Below are 15,351 nucleotides of genomic sequence, written 5' to 3' on the forward strand. Positions count from 1 at the left end.
GCCACGACGCTGGGCGATCTCTTTCAGTGGCAAATATGTCAAACATTAAGAACAAGTAAAAGACGACCCATCCTAAAAACAACTGGCTTTCGGAAAAAGAATAAATAAAGAAAAAAAAACACGTAAATTCATAATTACAAAAAAAGCATCCAAAGCTCCCACTTGCTCACGCGCCACCGAGCCGCGTGACCACTATACTCTCCCCACAACCAATCAGCGCTAAAAAGGGCAGAGCCCACGGGTCCCACGTGATCCAACTTCTTCATTCGGTTGCACTTACTCCACGCGCGTCCTTGGCGAGTGGCCCACACTCCGCTGCCTCCTTTGCCCTAATCTCCTGCGAGCGAGATCTTACTCTCTTATCCTGAAGAACCACAATAACCTCTGATAAAAATGCATATATCAACAATGCCCCTCCACCACTCCACCACCTCCATCGCCTCCTTCGATTCCGATCTACAATCGGTTGGATCGCCGTCGTCATTTTCCGATTCAGTATATTTATTTTGTCCGTTGGCTTCTGGGACGCCGTGAGTTCCGATCTCCTTCCCCCTCGTGTGCATCGTTGTTTATTTATTTTATTTATTTGTTTTTTCCAGATTTTGTTTCTGTTCCTGATTTGCGCCGCTTTTTGTACTGTTGTGCTTGCCGTTGGGGTTCTTTTTCATCTTGTTTTCTTTTTGATTGTGTCTATTGCAGTCTCGAAGGTTCGGTATGGAGCCGATGGATATAGTTGGAAAGTCTAAAGAGGACGCCTCGCTTCCAAAGGGTACTTGTAATTTTGCGCGGTAGTTTTTGGTTTTTGGCGTGATTTTTTTGGGGGTATTTTCCTCCATGGTTGATTCATGGGCTAATTTGGTGTCACTTTTATTTTAAAACAATAATCTGAAATTTGGGAAGAAGTGTCAAATCTGGGGTTGAAGTCGATGTTTGAAAATCTATATTTCGCGACCTGAACGATTAATGGTACCGTTAACATCCTATTCACCAAAGAAGATGAAACTTGGTGCTCATTTATGTTTCCTGGGTAATTTTGTTTGCTCGATACGGCTGCAGAGAGGGACAATTTGTGGTGAAAAATTGGAACTAGTTAATAATTAATAGATAAGAGTTGATGGAAGGATCCCCTCTGCATGATTCTTTATGGTTTTCCTTTCAGTATTTTTTGCGGGGGAAAGCGAGTGACTAGTATGCCTAAAGGCCTGAGTCTCAGTTCGTCGGTCACAAACGTGTTCACGCTCTGTAATCATAGATTGCTCCTATGATGTCATTTATGTTTTTGCATCCCGCTTCTGTTTCACTAATTACTAGTCATTGAGTTTTGTTTTTCGTTATGTAATTTCATCTTACTTTGAGGCTCTTCCCTCTTCTCCCTTATCTTTTACATCCGTATGTTTTAGGGAGTCAGTTTTGTTGTTCTTGTTGAGCTTTTAGGCCTGACGTCTCTCATACGAAAGAGTAAAATTTCTGGACATTTATGTTCCCCAGATGTTAGAGTTCCTCCACTCGTGGTATTTTTCTTTCAGTTTTTTAGCTAAAATGAACGGGTTCAAACTTTTATATGATATATTTTGGTGATAATGATATGGGACTTACTTCCTTGTACAAATGAAGTAATTGAAGACCATTTAATAACTTGGATAAGACGACGAGTGCTTGGGTTCTGTAAATTCTGATTTCAGATTATCCAGGTGGTTTTGTTTAGTTGCTAAAATTCTGCTTTGTAATCATCCTTTTTCAGCGACCATGACCAAAATTATTAAAGAGATGTTGCCCCCTGATGTACGTGTTGCAAGAGATGCGCAAGATCTTCTGATTGAGTGTTGTGTAGGTGAGAATATCTTGTTTTGCCATTTTATTTGTATATTTTAATATTTGATGTGTCAGTACTTGGTGTTGGTTTCTTGTACTGCTATTAATAGCTGTTTGTGGTTCTATTGTTTTTCCAACAATATATGACCTGTATTTCTCTTTGGACACTGCATTTGCTGTACTATTTTAGGATTTAGTAATTTTTATTTTAGTACTTTTTACTATTGTGCACCTCACCCTCCTCCCCCCGTGGCTATGACTAATTTTGATTTCTTACTAAAGAATGCACTTCTTTTATTGTGGTACTCTTGCAGAGTTTATAAACCTTGTATCATCCGAGTCTAATGAAGTTTGTAGCAAAGAAGAAAAAAGAACAATTGCACCTGAGCACGTGCTCAAGGCTCTCGAGGTCTATGGACTATCCAAGTTTCTCTTATATTCTTAATAATATATATTTATAGGTGTTAATTTCTGTTATTGTTCGGGATAATGCATGCTACCATTGTCTTTTTTACCATCTAGCTCCATAAAATTCAAATTTTACATTCTTAGGGGTTGTTTTCATTATTACTTGTTCAGCTGTACTACAAAAGTACCAAATCATAAGCTATAAATAAATGTTCTTCAGTGGAATAAGAATTTCAATGCCTTAACTATACAGATTAAGGAATCATTTTAGTGCTCTATTTTGATTTTTAGTACTGCTTATATTGTTCTATCTAAATCTCTGCAAATGTTTTGGGCACAGAATTTATTTTGAATCTACTGTGTTCTTATATAGTTGACCCAAGCTTGGGGTGCATTAAGCAGTTCTGACAGAACATCTTACTTAGTTTCCTCCAATTTCACAGAAAAGGAGATATAAATCACATTCACAAAATATGTTAACAGTGTGACGTGTAGTCTGATATATTAGAATGCTAGTAGCCTAGTAGTGAAGTCTTTCATTTTTTTACCTAGAGTAGCATATTTGGATTGTATTCATAACATTTTCATTCTTCTGTTTGAAGAAGGGTGATTGGCAGTTTCTACAAGGCTACTTTTGTATTATGTCTGCTCTTGGACTTACAGGTATGATTATATCTGATCAGGTGCTTGGTTTTAGTGAGTACATCGAGGAAGTTTATGCTGCATATGAACAGCACAGGCTCGAAACTATGGTAATGCTTCAGTATATCTGCTAATAGTATGTGTTCAATGAGTTCAATGGATTAAATGAAGCGATTGGTCATATATCTAATGAAAAGTTTGTTTCTTGTTAATAAAAAGATTGAAGTGACTGGTTGTATAGAAATTCTGTGAGGTCCAGATAATTAGTAGCTTGTTTTGTTCCTTAAAGAGAAGCCTTTTCTATCATCCTCATAACTAACATTTTATCATTGCAAACTCAAGTTCTGGCTTAAATATGAGCATCTCAAGGCAACGAGAAGCACTAACATTTTTATTTTCCTCTCTGTTGAGAAATCTCTCCAGCAAGACTCCTTGAAAGGTGGAAAGTGGAGCAATGGAGCTGAGATGACCGAGGAAGAAGCTTTGGCTGAGCAGCAAAGAATGTTTGCAGAGGCTCGTGCAAGAATGAATGGCAACAACACTGCTCCAAAGCAACCGGAGCCCGAGCAAAGTTTAGAGAGCTAATTTTAGGATCTTTATTTTCTTCAACCATAGGCAAGATTCCTTGACCCCCTACCGTTCGTGCTTCAAATATGCCTTGTGCATATGTACAAAAAAGAAATGATTAACCTAGCAACTGGGCTCTGTGAAGATGCATTGTAATATATATCCATATCTGCGGATCCATGTCTAGTTAATACAATTAGTGACTCTGTTTAAATCTCTCTCTCTCTCTCTCTCTTTCTCTCTCTCTCTCTCTCTTCAATATACTATCAGCATCTTGGCCTTTCCGATTTAAACGATAGACTTTTGCTTGTCTTTAGATGAATCAGACGACGGGTCTCGAGAGAGTGATTGTAAGAAATAATGTAGGCTCTGTGCTCAACATAGGTTCATGAGGTTCTCAGTGACCACGAACAAGCTCTGTGCTTCCGTCTCACACATGCATTTGGATTTGATTTTCGTTAGATTGTGTATTATTGTGAACAGTTTTGGATTGTGCTTAGGGGGGTTGCTCTTGTAGCCATCGTTTCACTAATTGTCGGATTCAGGTCAACCAAATACCAATCTCACAAGAAAGCAGCTATGGGATTCCTTTCTCTCTCTTGTTTCTTTTTTTAATTTCAAGTGTGTCTCTCTCTCTTGTGTCTCCCCATATCAGCTGGTGGGTCAGTCTATGTTTCTTTTGTCAGGATTCTCTTGCAGCACATCAATGAACCTTGAAACTAAGAATTAAATGATGGGAGCCCCCACACAGGAAATAAAAGGTGAGAAAAACCACATTCTCTCTATTATAACACTCTCATTCTCTCTCCTACCAACCAACCTTCTAAAGAATCTACCTTCCTTCTTTCCTTCCCCTGGTTTCTCAGCTGCAGACACTAATGGCTCTGGAATCCTCCTCCAGAAGGCACTTCCATTGGACAAGGAAGGTTAGCAATGAAGATGAAGACGATTCCACCTTCAAATCCTCAGAAAATTCTGCAGAAGAAAAGGAGGAAAACAACACCACCAAACCCATTTCTCAGGAGCCACAGGAGCAGCAGCAGCAGCAGGTACGAGCACAATTGACAAGGAGGAAACTGCAGCAGCTCGCCGTATCCCGGTTTCGCTCGGTTCTCACCGCTCTCGGCCGCAACCGGAGCCCGCAGCTCGGCCTTCGCTCTCGAGTGGTCGGAACACTGTTTGGTTCTCGCCGTGGGCATGTACATTTTGCATTCCAGAGAGATCCCAATTCACATCCAGCTTTCTTGATCGAGCTGGCCACACCAATCAGTGGCCTGGTGAAGGAAATGGCGTCTGGACTCGTCAGGATCGCCTTGGAATGTGACAAAGAGAAAGAGGAGAACAAGAAAGCAGGAGGAAGGCTGCTTGAAGAGCCTGTTTGGAGGACTTTTTGCAATGGGAAGAAGTGTGGATTTGCTTCAAGGAGAGAATGTGGGGCAAAGGAGTGGAAGATCTTGAAGGCTGTGGAGCCAATTTCCATGGGGGCTGGCGTCTTACCGGTGAACGAAGACGCCGAGAGCGGCGGTGGCGGGGGCTGTAGCAAGGAAGGAGAAGGAGGATCAGATGGTGAGATCATGTACATGAGAGCAAAGTTTGAGAGAATTGTAGGCTCAAGGGATTCTGAAGCTTTCTATATGATGAACCCAGATAGCAATGGAGCTCCTGAGCTGAGTATGTATTTGTTGAGAGTATAAATTTGAGCAAAGCAACCATGGAAGGATTGGTCTGAGTTCACTACTACTCAAATTCCCTTCATTTCAGCAGCAGCAGCTCAGCTGGAGTCCAACTCCAAGACCAAGTGTCGTTTTTTTTTCCTTCTTCTTTTTGATGTGCTGTACTGTGTCCTATCGCCAGTTTAGGGTTTTCTTTCTTTCTTGGGTGTGGGGGGATACATTACAAGATGATGGAGGGTTGGGGGATGAAGGTGTAAATGTATAGTTTCTGTCTAATTCATCATTAATTACAATTACCTTAGACAAATTTTTGTTACTCATTTCTTCCTGGTTAAATCTCGGAAAAAACATAAAATGATATAAATTTAGTCAAATTTTCAAATTTGGTTTAACAAAATAATAAATTTTTAAGTTTGTATCTAACCTATTTAGGTAAACATAAAATTAAAATTTCAGACATTTATTAGATAAATTAAAAAACTTATAAGATATTTTTTTAAAATTCATAAATCTCAAAGTTTTAGAATAAATCTTTAATTTAATCCCAAATAAAATATATATCTAGTGCCAACAGAGGGCTGTGTTGTCTTGTTCAATCGATGACGTCATAAAATATGTAATGTTGTTTGGGCATGTGATGTGATGATGTACTCAAATTATTAGTTGGGTCACCTTCAAATATCATTGCCTTCTCTGTTTATATTTTAAAAATTGCTTCTTCAACTTCCAATTTTTTTTTTTTTTTTACTTTACCCATTTACCATCCTCTTATGTTTGACATGTGTTTCATTCTTAGTCTAATCATTGAACTTACAAATTAAAGTTATAAAGCAAGAAAATAAATAGTTGAAATACCATTTTGGTACAAAATGTAACTTATGTTTATTTTCATTTTTACTCTTTTAAAATTTTTATTTGAATCAATCTACTTTTAACTTTTATTTATATTGTACTATCAAAACCTCTGTTTTAGTTGCTTACTTTTAAAAGGGATTAATTTGATCATTATTTGTAAAACTTTAATACAAAATTGAAACTGTTTAATACAAATTTATGACTATATTTTAAAATGTAGTGACTAGTGAGTGAAGCAAAAATTATGATTGACGTAAATGAGATAAAATTAAAAATAAATGGATTAACATAGCCACTTTTTAAAAGTACGAGAACCAAAATGAACATTTTTGAAAGTATATATAAGGACTAAAATGAATCAAAGTTAAAATTACCTGAACGGATCAAAATGAAGGAGTAAAAAGTAAAAGACGAGAATAGTATTTATACCAAAAGAAACCACATCATGGTCTTCCTTTTTCTGGAAAAATTAAACTTCATCGATATATTTCTATAAGTTTCAAAGTATATACTATTGTTTTAAACAAACAAAATGACCAAAATGGAAGAAAATCCAACCTAATGTTCCATAAAAGTAAGTGGATACAACTAAACAATGCCTAATATTTTCAAGCTTTTGGCCAAATTAGGATCATCTTCTTTATTAATGGCTATAATCATCACATGATTACAAGGATTTTCTTCTCTCTCTCTCTAGAAAGAAGGCAATGATCATCAAGAGTTGTATGTATTTTACTTTGCCTTTTCTTCTCCTTCCAACAGTATTCTTCTTTCTCTGTCTAGGACTACCCATCACCTTACCATCACCAACTTTATATTTTTTGGTCCAAAAGTGAAGAGGATTCAATCATTACATGGGGCTCATACTTGTCTCCAAAATGATCCCAAGAGAATTTTTAGCAAGAGCCAAATCATGGAAGTCATAAAAAGCAGTATTTGCACATTTAAAAGAGAAAAAAAAAAGTTCAAAATCCACTTCCTGACAGAACAGCTGAGGCTTTTCTTCAATACTTGACTGCTTTTTTTTTTTTTTTTTTTTCTGTTTGGAATTTGGTTCTTTTGAATGACTAAATTCTCCTCTACACTGAAGGAGTATGTAAAAATGACTAGATTACCCCCAAGGAGAAATGGCAATGATTTGCTTTGAGATGGTCAGTTTGGGGATTTGGAAAAGTGTGGAGCTTCTGTTCAGTGTCCTCCACTTTTCCTAGTTTCAAGGCTTTCTCTCACACTTTGCCTTTTGTTACTTTATTCAATGGGGGAGGGGAGGGTTTGGCTCATAGATGGGTCAAAATCAAATTCTAAAGATTATCTCTGAAAATAAAGGAAAACCCATTGTGAGTTTTGATGATTGCTTATCATTCTTCAAAACCCATTTCAAAATGTTAGTGGCTGTTCACATTATCAGCAGCCACTAAAATCCACCAGTTAGTGCAAGTTCTTCAAGTTTTTTCTTTTTATAAACTTGACAACTTGCTTTCTTCAGTCCCCAAATACTCATTGCTATCTCTAAAACATAAAACTTTTGTCTTAAAACAAGGTCAAAGAAGTTAATTCCAATCTCCAGTTATCTAGAAAACTAAACCAAGTTTGACTCATTAGAAAGAACTGCCATCAAGTCTGCCTCAGAGAGTTGAGAACAAGCAGCATTGAAAATGAGAAAATGACACATGCTCTTTTGCCTTCTGCCTGTCTCGGGAAGAGAAATTTAAGAGATGTTTCATCTTTGTAGATAAATATTAACATGACAGAAAATTTTTCTTTTAAAGTCATTTCTGCCATATGGGTTTTGTTTGATACACTATTTAGTTTTATCTGTTTATCATTTTCTTGAGTTTTTCTAGCATTTATTGCATCTAAAAGTTCACATATTACCATACAACAGTTCAATTGTATCTGACAGTTTTTTTTTACAAGTTTGAAACCCTTCTGTTTCCTAGAGTTCTTTCTCCTCTTAAATCCACATACTGCTTATTAGTTGGTGGATGGGATGCAATATTTTATAGGAAAAGATAATAGTTTAAACAATATGCAAGAAAGAGAAAAAGAGGATCAAATTGATGTAGCCATCTCTCATCAACAAGCCTATTGTGCCGATGTTTGCCATATAGAGAAAGACGAAGGGGCTGTCATCGGATTATTCTTGACGAGTCTTATAGGCCCTACACTGAAATAGTTTACGTCACTAGATTATTCTAAGTTAGCCTCGTTTGAGCAATGACCCGAACTCAAAGAAGAAAAAGAATAGACCAAAACGAGGAGTTCATTGGCCATCATAGTGAAGGGGATGCGATCAACCTCTTTCCTGACCCATGGCTTTCCTCCTTTATTAGTGTATAAGGGTATCATTTGTTAGCATTTCTATCATCAATTTTGTAGGATTGGTTTTTTTTATAGGGATAAAGAGATTCATTTTGCAAGTTCGTTATACAAGTAGTTCCTAAAAAGATCAGACTGACGACGTGTATTTTTAAAGCAACTCCAACGATCAAGTTGGTGGTTAAGAGTAGAATTTAATATTGACAGAGGAATGTGTGAAAACGTATCTAACTCATATGGGAAGATAGAAATTTATTTGTCAGTTGTTTAGATGACTTTTGGCAAGTATCTTGAAATCTAACTTGGATGGAGCAACCCGATCGTTCATACAATATGCACATTATAGTTCTTCACTTTTGGCAACTTAACAGGAATTTCAAGTTTTTTATTTTTCTGTTTTACATTTTTCATGGTATATATGTACTTTTTCCATTTTTCTTTTTATATTTAACTCCTCATCTTGAGTTTCATGAGAAGGTTTACATGGCAAACCTCACTTCTTTTCAAGGAGATTTTCAGATTAGTGTTACCAACAAAAGCAGCAATCTTATCCTACTTTGAAGTTACCATAAACGTTTGGAAGGCGTTGCTTTCTGCAAAACAAAATTACTGACGGGTTCACAGAGTTGGGTGAGAAAAAAAAGGGTTTGAAACTTATCATTCTTGGGGTGATTAATAAATACCCAGATGATACCTCAAACAAATCAAAACATATGAGAGTTAACTCATGGAATATGTTCCAGTTGGTTAGTACAGGGATTTTGACTACGAAAGAATAAAATAATATGCAACACAATCTCAAGATACAAGAACAGAAAACCAAAGAAATCTACCGGCTTATCACTTGTGTACACATGAAGTATCCATCAGCCCAAGCAGAAGAATTATCTACCATGAAGACATCCTCCCCTCCTAAAGCAGCACATTTGGTCAGCATTCTGTTTTCTTTATACTTTTTACTCTTCTTTGAGTCTCACTTCAAAGCAGGGCCTATTCACCATTCTATTTTTCTAATAAGCTACTCTTGTCATTATTCTTGAGTCTTAGTCCAAAGCTATGGCTTCTGTCGGGCGAAACCCGGCTGCATTGTCGAAAAAAGAAAAATGAGATGGATAGATATGGATGCTGAATCAGTTGGAGAAGAATCATCAAACTTACAAGTCAAATGAACTGGGAAAATTAGTTAGTTTCAGTTAGAAGACAGAAATTGCAACATTTCCAAAATTTGTATTGCCAAAAGAGAATACTACCTGACGAAGCATAGAGGGAGCAGCAGCAGGAGGAGGTTCTGCAAGAACATGGCTTCTGGTCTTCCTTCCATTTAATGTGGCAAGAGATGGACTATTAGTAGTTGTTATGTCCCAAAAGCTTCGTTTCTTAGCTGTTGGAGCTGGTGACTTGAACCGGTGGCTTGGGCTCTTCAGTTCACCGATGCTTGGCTCCTTTGGTCTTAAGTTGGTTCTTGTCTCTACCCTCTTTACCGCTTCTCCTCTAACCGATCCAACCGGTTTTTCGGCCTTCTTCAAGATCTGATTAATAAGATCATCTTTTTGCTTTAACTGCACAACATGCTCTTTCTTTGTCTTCTCAAGCTCTGCTTCTAATTGTTTCACAGTGCGGCGAAGCTCTCTAACTGCTTCCTCTGCTCCCTTCTTTCTGGATTCTGGTGTGAAGCAGTTCCCATTTAAGAAGGAGGTTTTTGGTTTTCGTTTCTCATTTTGTTGCACAGATGTTGGAGGAGTTAAGAGAGACGTGGCTGAAGTTGGGGTTGGTGAAGCAACTGCAGCCAGGGACTGTGCTTGTAAGGTAAGTAACTTCTGTTGCTGACGAGCCAATTGCACCCGCAATTCGCGATTCTCTTTCTGCAATTCGAGCAATAGTTTCGCCTGGTCTGATTCGGTTTCGGGTGCCTTCATTACTTCCTCATTTGCCTCTGGAACCTGCATTTATACAATGTATAAACAGTGATCAGATCAAGTCATTGCTAATGTAAAGCTTGGTCTTTTACCATGGTTATGCACATTCAGGAGAGTCATTTCAGAACATTCTAGAGGACCAAAATGAAATATTATGATCGCATAAGGTCATTTGGGCGTAAGATTGGCATCTTAAACATGAAAATTTTAAGTTTGGAGGTTCAATCGGAGGGTTTGAAAAACCTGCGTTTGGTGTAAATTTAGAAGTTCTAGCTTCAGTAGAACTGTGAGAGGAAGTGAGTTTGGGCGAGTAGGTTTCGAATACTTGCGCCACAGGTTTGTCCAACAAACTCCAGGCTTCACAAATCCACGGGACAAATATGGGTTCAGCAGCTTAAGCCAAACCCATATAAATCAAAAAGTTAGAAGTAAAGAAGTTTAATGGTCAAACCTTAGTTCTGATCTCTTTTGCACGATCAGCCCAATGAAGTGTATTTTGGGTTTCACCAAATGACAAGTTGCTGGGGCTGATATTTGCAATCATCACAGTGTTACATGCTCCTCCTAATGAGTCCTTCAGAAGTTGTGTGAGTTTTGAATTCCTATAAGGAATGTGCTTCTTTCCTTCCACAAGGGCATTGATGCAACTACTTAGAGCAAGGAGTGATCTGTTTATGTTGGCTCCCTCTAGAGATCTTAATGTTCTCTGATCTGTGGCAAGTGCCCTCTCCGACCCAGCAAGATCAATCAATGAGAGCTTCCCTACTCGGTTTACGACATTCATTCCGCCATCTCTGGCTCGGTATTCAACTGTAACCTGCACGTGGCACAAGCATAGGAACATGAGCATGCTTTTTGGGAAGATCCTAATGAGGTCAAGCAAGAGTTACCTGTAGTATAGCATGAGAACGTGAAGAAGTTTCGTTAGCACGCGTCGGTTCGGTTGTTCGGTTCTGGTTTCCTCGCTGAAGCAATGCCATCACCTGGACGGAATCCCAAATAAGGACATGAAACTTTTCTTCCTCCATTTCATAAAATATCAAGCTTTCAAAACCATAAGGGAGTAAAAGAAAGTTACTTCATCCGTGGAGTAAGCTCTGTATTGTGTAAGACCAGCCGCAACAATGCCCTGGAGTATTTGGAACAATTCAGCAATCAAGATGCTTCATTAGAAAAACACAAGATAATGAAGATTTCATTTGTTCAAAGCTACAAAAATGCTCAAGATGTTAATTTTCACAACTAGAAAATACAAAAGAAGCCAGTTGTGCCTGCCACTTGATACGAGCAATTTTAAGTCCATATCAGAAGGAATACAACAAATAGAAGAGGAAATTTCTATGGACAACCGACCTGCTTGTCTTCTCTGAGAACTAATGGCCTTCCTGGTGACAACAAATCTCTGACTGTTTCATTGTAGACTTCAATATAAGAGAGATGGACTGCGTGGTTCCCATCACAACTTCTCTGCCTTATCTTAGTGAAGAGGTCTTTAATGGCCAAAACCATGACTCCTGGATTCTCAACTGTACCCAGCATTGTGTAGGTCTTTCCAGCCCCAGTGGCACCATAGCAGAAGACAGAGCCATTCCTTCCTTGTAGAACTGCTTCTACAAGCTCTGCTGTCCTGCACATTCAAATTGGTAGAGTTTAATGGAGCTGTGAAAGAACTGATGAGAAGTCTCAGAGTTCTCTTGAGCTTTTTTTTTTCTTTTCTGTCATGCTCAAAATTTTCGGTTAATCATGAAAGAAATGGTTCCAAAACTGAGGGGAACATGATAACAGCAAAATGTTACATTCTAACCTTTTGTAGGCAGATTTAGAGATAACTTTAAACTCTCAAATTTTTTATATTGTTTCTTAATTTAGGACGAACTAATTATCTCCCTCTTTGCCGACTTCAACTTAACTCAACTGGTTAATTGAGTTTGAATCTCCACCCCACATGTTATGTTGTTGTATTTAAAAAAAAAAAAAACGTCTCCTTCATTTCTTCCCAAAGGAGACTACAAACAATGATTTGCATGATTTCTGAAGAACAAGAAAAGAACAAGAACAAGATCTGAATCGATAATGGGGAACTTGAAAGCAAAATTCATCTTAATATTGAAGGTAGAAGAAGCAAAATCACATCCAATTCCAAAGCAAAACCCAATTCTTTTCTGTTTGAACTTACGTGGTGGAATAGACTTCCTGCTGATTAGTGGTATCAGGAAATGAAGCATCAAAGGTAAAATGGCGTCCACGAAGCCTCTTCAGTCTCAGATAATCGTTTTCATTAGCAAACTCTGTCAAATAAAGATCTCTTCTGTTCACAATTTTAACACAGCACCTCCCCCCCGCTTCCTTTTCCTTCTTGGCCATCGGCCTCAGCCTCACAAATACCATAATCCGACTTTCCCCCAAACTTTCCTTCTCCGAAAAGCTCCCCAATTCCTCCATTTCGTGCAATTTCTTACACCCCACATTCTCCTTCGGCTCCGCCGGAGGCACCGAGTTCCCCAATGACAGTTTCCGAGCCACATTCGACGAGACACTCGCCTTTCTCGAGCATGAAAACCCAACAATCCGATCGGCCCCGACCACCACATTCTCCTTTGCATCAGCCGTGGGCGGTTGGGGCAGAACATAAGTTCTCGTAACAGAGGAATTGGGCATTGTGTTCTCTCTCATTACATTCTCCAGTTTCGGCTCTCGCTCTTCTTTCTTACAAGAACCCAGAAGCTCCACGCTTGGATGAGTCGTGAATCGTGGATCCTCCATTTTGGGGGACGACTTCTTAAGAGCTGCAGAAGCTTGCTTCTGCTGCTCGTATAAAAGGGTTAATGCCTTCATCTTCTCCTTCAATCCATGGTGGAGATTTCTCGGAGGAAGATTCAGTTGTTGCTTCTCTTCTTGACCTGGAATTGCATCATTTTGCTCCTCATTCATGATCTGAGACCGAGTAGACACAGGCATTTGTTTTTTTTTTCCTTTGTTTTTCTCACCGCCAAAGCATACCCTGGAAATCTCGCTGACCCAGTTAGAAAAATTGCTATAATTCAAAAGGGATTTCAAGCATTTTCCCGGAAAGTTGAAAAATCCTGCGGGAAAATCGGTAGCCACCAGTGCAGAGCTCAAGTTGAACTATGGAAGGAGAGGGAAGATCAAGTTTTGTGATTGATGTTAATTGTGGAGAAATCTGAGCCGTCAATCTGATGGGGTTGGACGGTTGGTAGTGAAGCGGGGAAAATCAGTTTTTGAAGTTAGGTAAACCGAGCACTCCAGTTTTTGCTTCTTCCAGTCTAGAGTTTTGAAATTACCATGGCAGAATGGAGTGGATGGAGTAAAAAATGGAGTGGCGGTAGAGATTTTGGTCTTTTGAAAATTTTGAATTTATCATTGCTCGTAACGGTCGAAAAATTGACTTCAGATCCAAACGGTAAACCCTTTGGAAATGTGTGGGGTCGCCTCGAGATGATTCTGACCGCACTGGATTCCTCCTCCGCACTTTAATTATATGAAATTCGAAATAATTAAAGACAAAATCTTTTTCAAAAGAAGAGTGGAGTTCTATGGTGAAGCTGAGGTACATTAATTTCCATGCACCTCACTCTTGCCTACCGTTGATATCTCAAAGTGGTAAATGAACGGTGGTGATAAGAGCTATTTGGATCATATATTATAAGAGTTGAGTTCTTTAGTGATGAGTGGATAAATGATGATGACAAACTTGCCTTTTCTTTGAGGTTTTCTCCCAAAAGTAAAAGCAATTCATGGAGCACCTTTTTCTGGGGTGTTAGTACAGTGGCAAGAAGTTTGAATGTTGACATCCAAGATTCAGGTACGAGCTCTCCTGTGTCCGAACGTAAAAAAGGAAAAAGAAATTCATGGAAATAAAAGAAAAAAAACATAAAAGCATATAATTCATTTTTTAAATTGAAATTCAAATCCACACCAACTACCTTTCGTGTACTATAAAAAAAAAGAAAATAAAAAAGACAAATTATTTATAGATTAAAATATGATTTTATCCATATACCTCGACCTCTTATAAATTTTTTGTCATAATATTCTTTTTGTAATGATTTAATCTTTATTGAAAAAACGTGAGAATTAAGGTTATGATGTTTCCATCGTGTAGTAATTGAATAATATTAATAAACACATAATTCAACACCTTATAATTTAGATCACAGTATTTTCGCTTGATTCATTTACTCATTTTTTTGACTTCATTCATTTACTCGTATTTTAGGTTTAAGTTGTTTCTCGATTAACTTTTAATAAAAATTATTTTAAGTAATATAAATTGTTATAATGGAAACCGCCTAAAGTGGGGTGGCAAAGGTTGTTATTTTTATTTAATGAGAAGCAAAACTTCATGATGTGTGGGCTTCTAAATGAAATATGGTTTAATTAAATTACATTTGTTGGGATTGAGAGTTAAATGATTACCCAAACTTGTTATGATGAAGGTGTTTATGCTTTGTCTTTTTTTAGCTCATGGCTTCAAAGCAAAGACCAATTAACCAAATTAAATTATGAGGATTCAACCATTGATGAACTTGGTTAATTAAATAACATAATAGTTATCAAATGAATATTATAATTGTCTTTAATTTTCAATTTCAAACGTGATGATATTTTGTGAAATGAGAAGATAACTCGATCAACACGTAATAGACATACCATGTCATTGGCACCAATAGTAGGGATTAAATAAAAATAAAAATATAAGTTATGTTATATCATTTAAAAAAAATTAGGGATTTTTTTGCAGCAAATCTGACCTAAATACACCTACTAAATATTTTGCAAAAATTGCACAAATGTAATAATTCTATACCATTTATATGATACTTTATCAATGATACAAAATGGTTGGTATATCAATGATAAATTTTATTGATGATACATAAATGATATATTGTGGTATAATTTATATTAATTGCCTTAACCTTTTAAAGAATACCATCGGATTCCTTGATGATCTTGTCATAAATAATTAGTCACGAATATGGGTTTTGCATTTATAAATCAACGAATCTAACTCTATTACTAATAATTAATGCATAAATCAGCTAAAGTGAATATAACTCAGCGATAATTGACATATACTTCAAACTAAGAGGTTGTGAGTTTGAATCCCTCCCTAACATGTTGTACTAAAAAAACAT

The 15,351-nt window shown here is 37.4% G+C and overlaps 3 protein-coding genes across 4 annotated transcripts; 2 read left to right on the forward strand and 1 right to left on the reverse strand.

The window, feature by feature from the left end:
* The first annotated feature begins 359 nt into the window (after positions 1-359).
* Positions 360-3,645, forward strand: NF-YB13 (nuclear factor Y, subunit B13). 2 transcript variants are annotated; one of them, XM_022279286.2, is made up of 6 exons: positions 360-530; positions 700-769; positions 1,742-1,831; positions 2,127-2,221; positions 2,904-2,972; positions 3,274-3,645. In XM_022279286.2, exons 2-6 carry the CDS (start codon positions 715-717, stop codon positions 3,445-3,447), a joined length of 483 nt encoding a protein of 160 aa, XP_022134978.1. In that variant the 5' UTR covers positions 360-530; positions 700-714; the 3' UTR covers positions 3,448-3,645. The 2 variants fall into 2 exon arrangements, with proteins under 2 accessions (XP_022134978.1, XP_022134979.1); XM_022279287.2 differs by having other exon boundaries at positions 364-530; positions 3,286-3,645.
* Positions 3,646-3,781: 136 nt separating this feature from the next.
* LOC111007096 (MIZU-KUSSEI-like protein (Protein of unknown function, DUF617)) lies at positions 3,782-5,418 on the forward strand. Its single transcript, XM_022279285.2, has 2 exons — positions 3,782-4,190; positions 4,296-5,418. Exon 2 carries the CDS (start codon positions 4,308-4,310, stop codon positions 5,121-5,123), a length of 816 nt encoding a protein of 271 aa, XP_022134977.1. The 5' UTR covers positions 3,782-4,190; positions 4,296-4,307; the 3' UTR covers positions 5,124-5,418.
* A 3,489-nt stretch (positions 5,419-8,907) lies between these two features.
* Positions 8,908-13,484, reverse strand: LOC111007460 (ATP binding microtubule motor family protein). Its single transcript, XM_022279835.2, has 7 exons — positions 12,369-13,484; positions 11,546-11,819; positions 11,271-11,321; positions 11,083-11,175; positions 10,644-11,009; positions 9,527-10,216; positions 8,908-9,357 (listed from the first exon to the last, which is right to left on the reverse strand). The coding sequence occupies exons 1-7, from the start codon at positions 13,148-13,150 to the stop codon at positions 9,331-9,333; spliced, it is 2,283 nt and encodes a 760-aa protein (XP_022135527.1). The 5' UTR covers positions 13,151-13,484; the 3' UTR covers positions 8,908-9,330.
* Between the last annotated feature and the right edge of the window lie 1,867 nt (positions 13,485-15,351).

This window comes from Momordica charantia (assembly GCF_013281855.1).
Source record: "Momordica charantia cultivar OHB3-1 chromosome 6 unlocalized genomic scaffold, Mcharantia_2.0 BLBB01000006.1, whole genome shotgun sequence".
NCBI classification, from domain to species: Eukaryota; Viridiplantae; Streptophyta; class Magnoliopsida; order Cucurbitales; family Cucurbitaceae; genus Momordica; species Momordica charantia.

What these genes read in the sequence shown, in the direction of transcription:
- NF-YB13 (XM_022279286.2), top strand. Translation starts at nt 715, where the DNA reads ATGGAGCCGATGGATATAGTTGGAAAGTCTAAAGAGGACGCCTCGCTT. An exon ending in ACGTGCTCAAGGCTCTCGAG is followed by an intron (nt 2,222 to 2,903) that starts GTCTATGGACTA and finishes ATATCTGATCAG; the next exon opens with GTGCTTGGTTTTAGTGAGTA. An exon ending in AGCACAGGCTCGAAACTATG is followed by an intron (nt 2,973 to 3,273) that starts GTAATGCTTCAG and finishes CTCTCTGTTGAG; the next exon opens with AAATCTCTCCAGCAAGACTC.
- LOC111007096 (XM_022279285.2), top strand. Translation starts at nt 4,308, where the DNA reads ATGGCTCTGGAATCCTCCTCCAGAAGGCACTTCCATTGGACAAGGAAG.
- LOC111007460 (XM_022279835.2), bottom strand. Translation starts at nt 13,150, where the DNA reads ATGCCTGTGTCTACTCGGTCTCAGATCATGAATGAGGAGCAAAATGAT. An exon ending in GAGCTTACTCCACGGATGAA is followed by an intron (nt 11,176 to 11,270) that starts GTAACTTTCTTT and finishes GATTCCGTCCAG; the next exon opens with GTGATGGCATTGCTTCAGCG. An exon ending in GTTCTCATGCTATACTACAG is followed by an intron (nt 11,010 to 11,082) that starts GTAACTCTTGCT and finishes TGCCACGTGCAG; the next exon opens with GTTACAGTTGAATACCGAGC.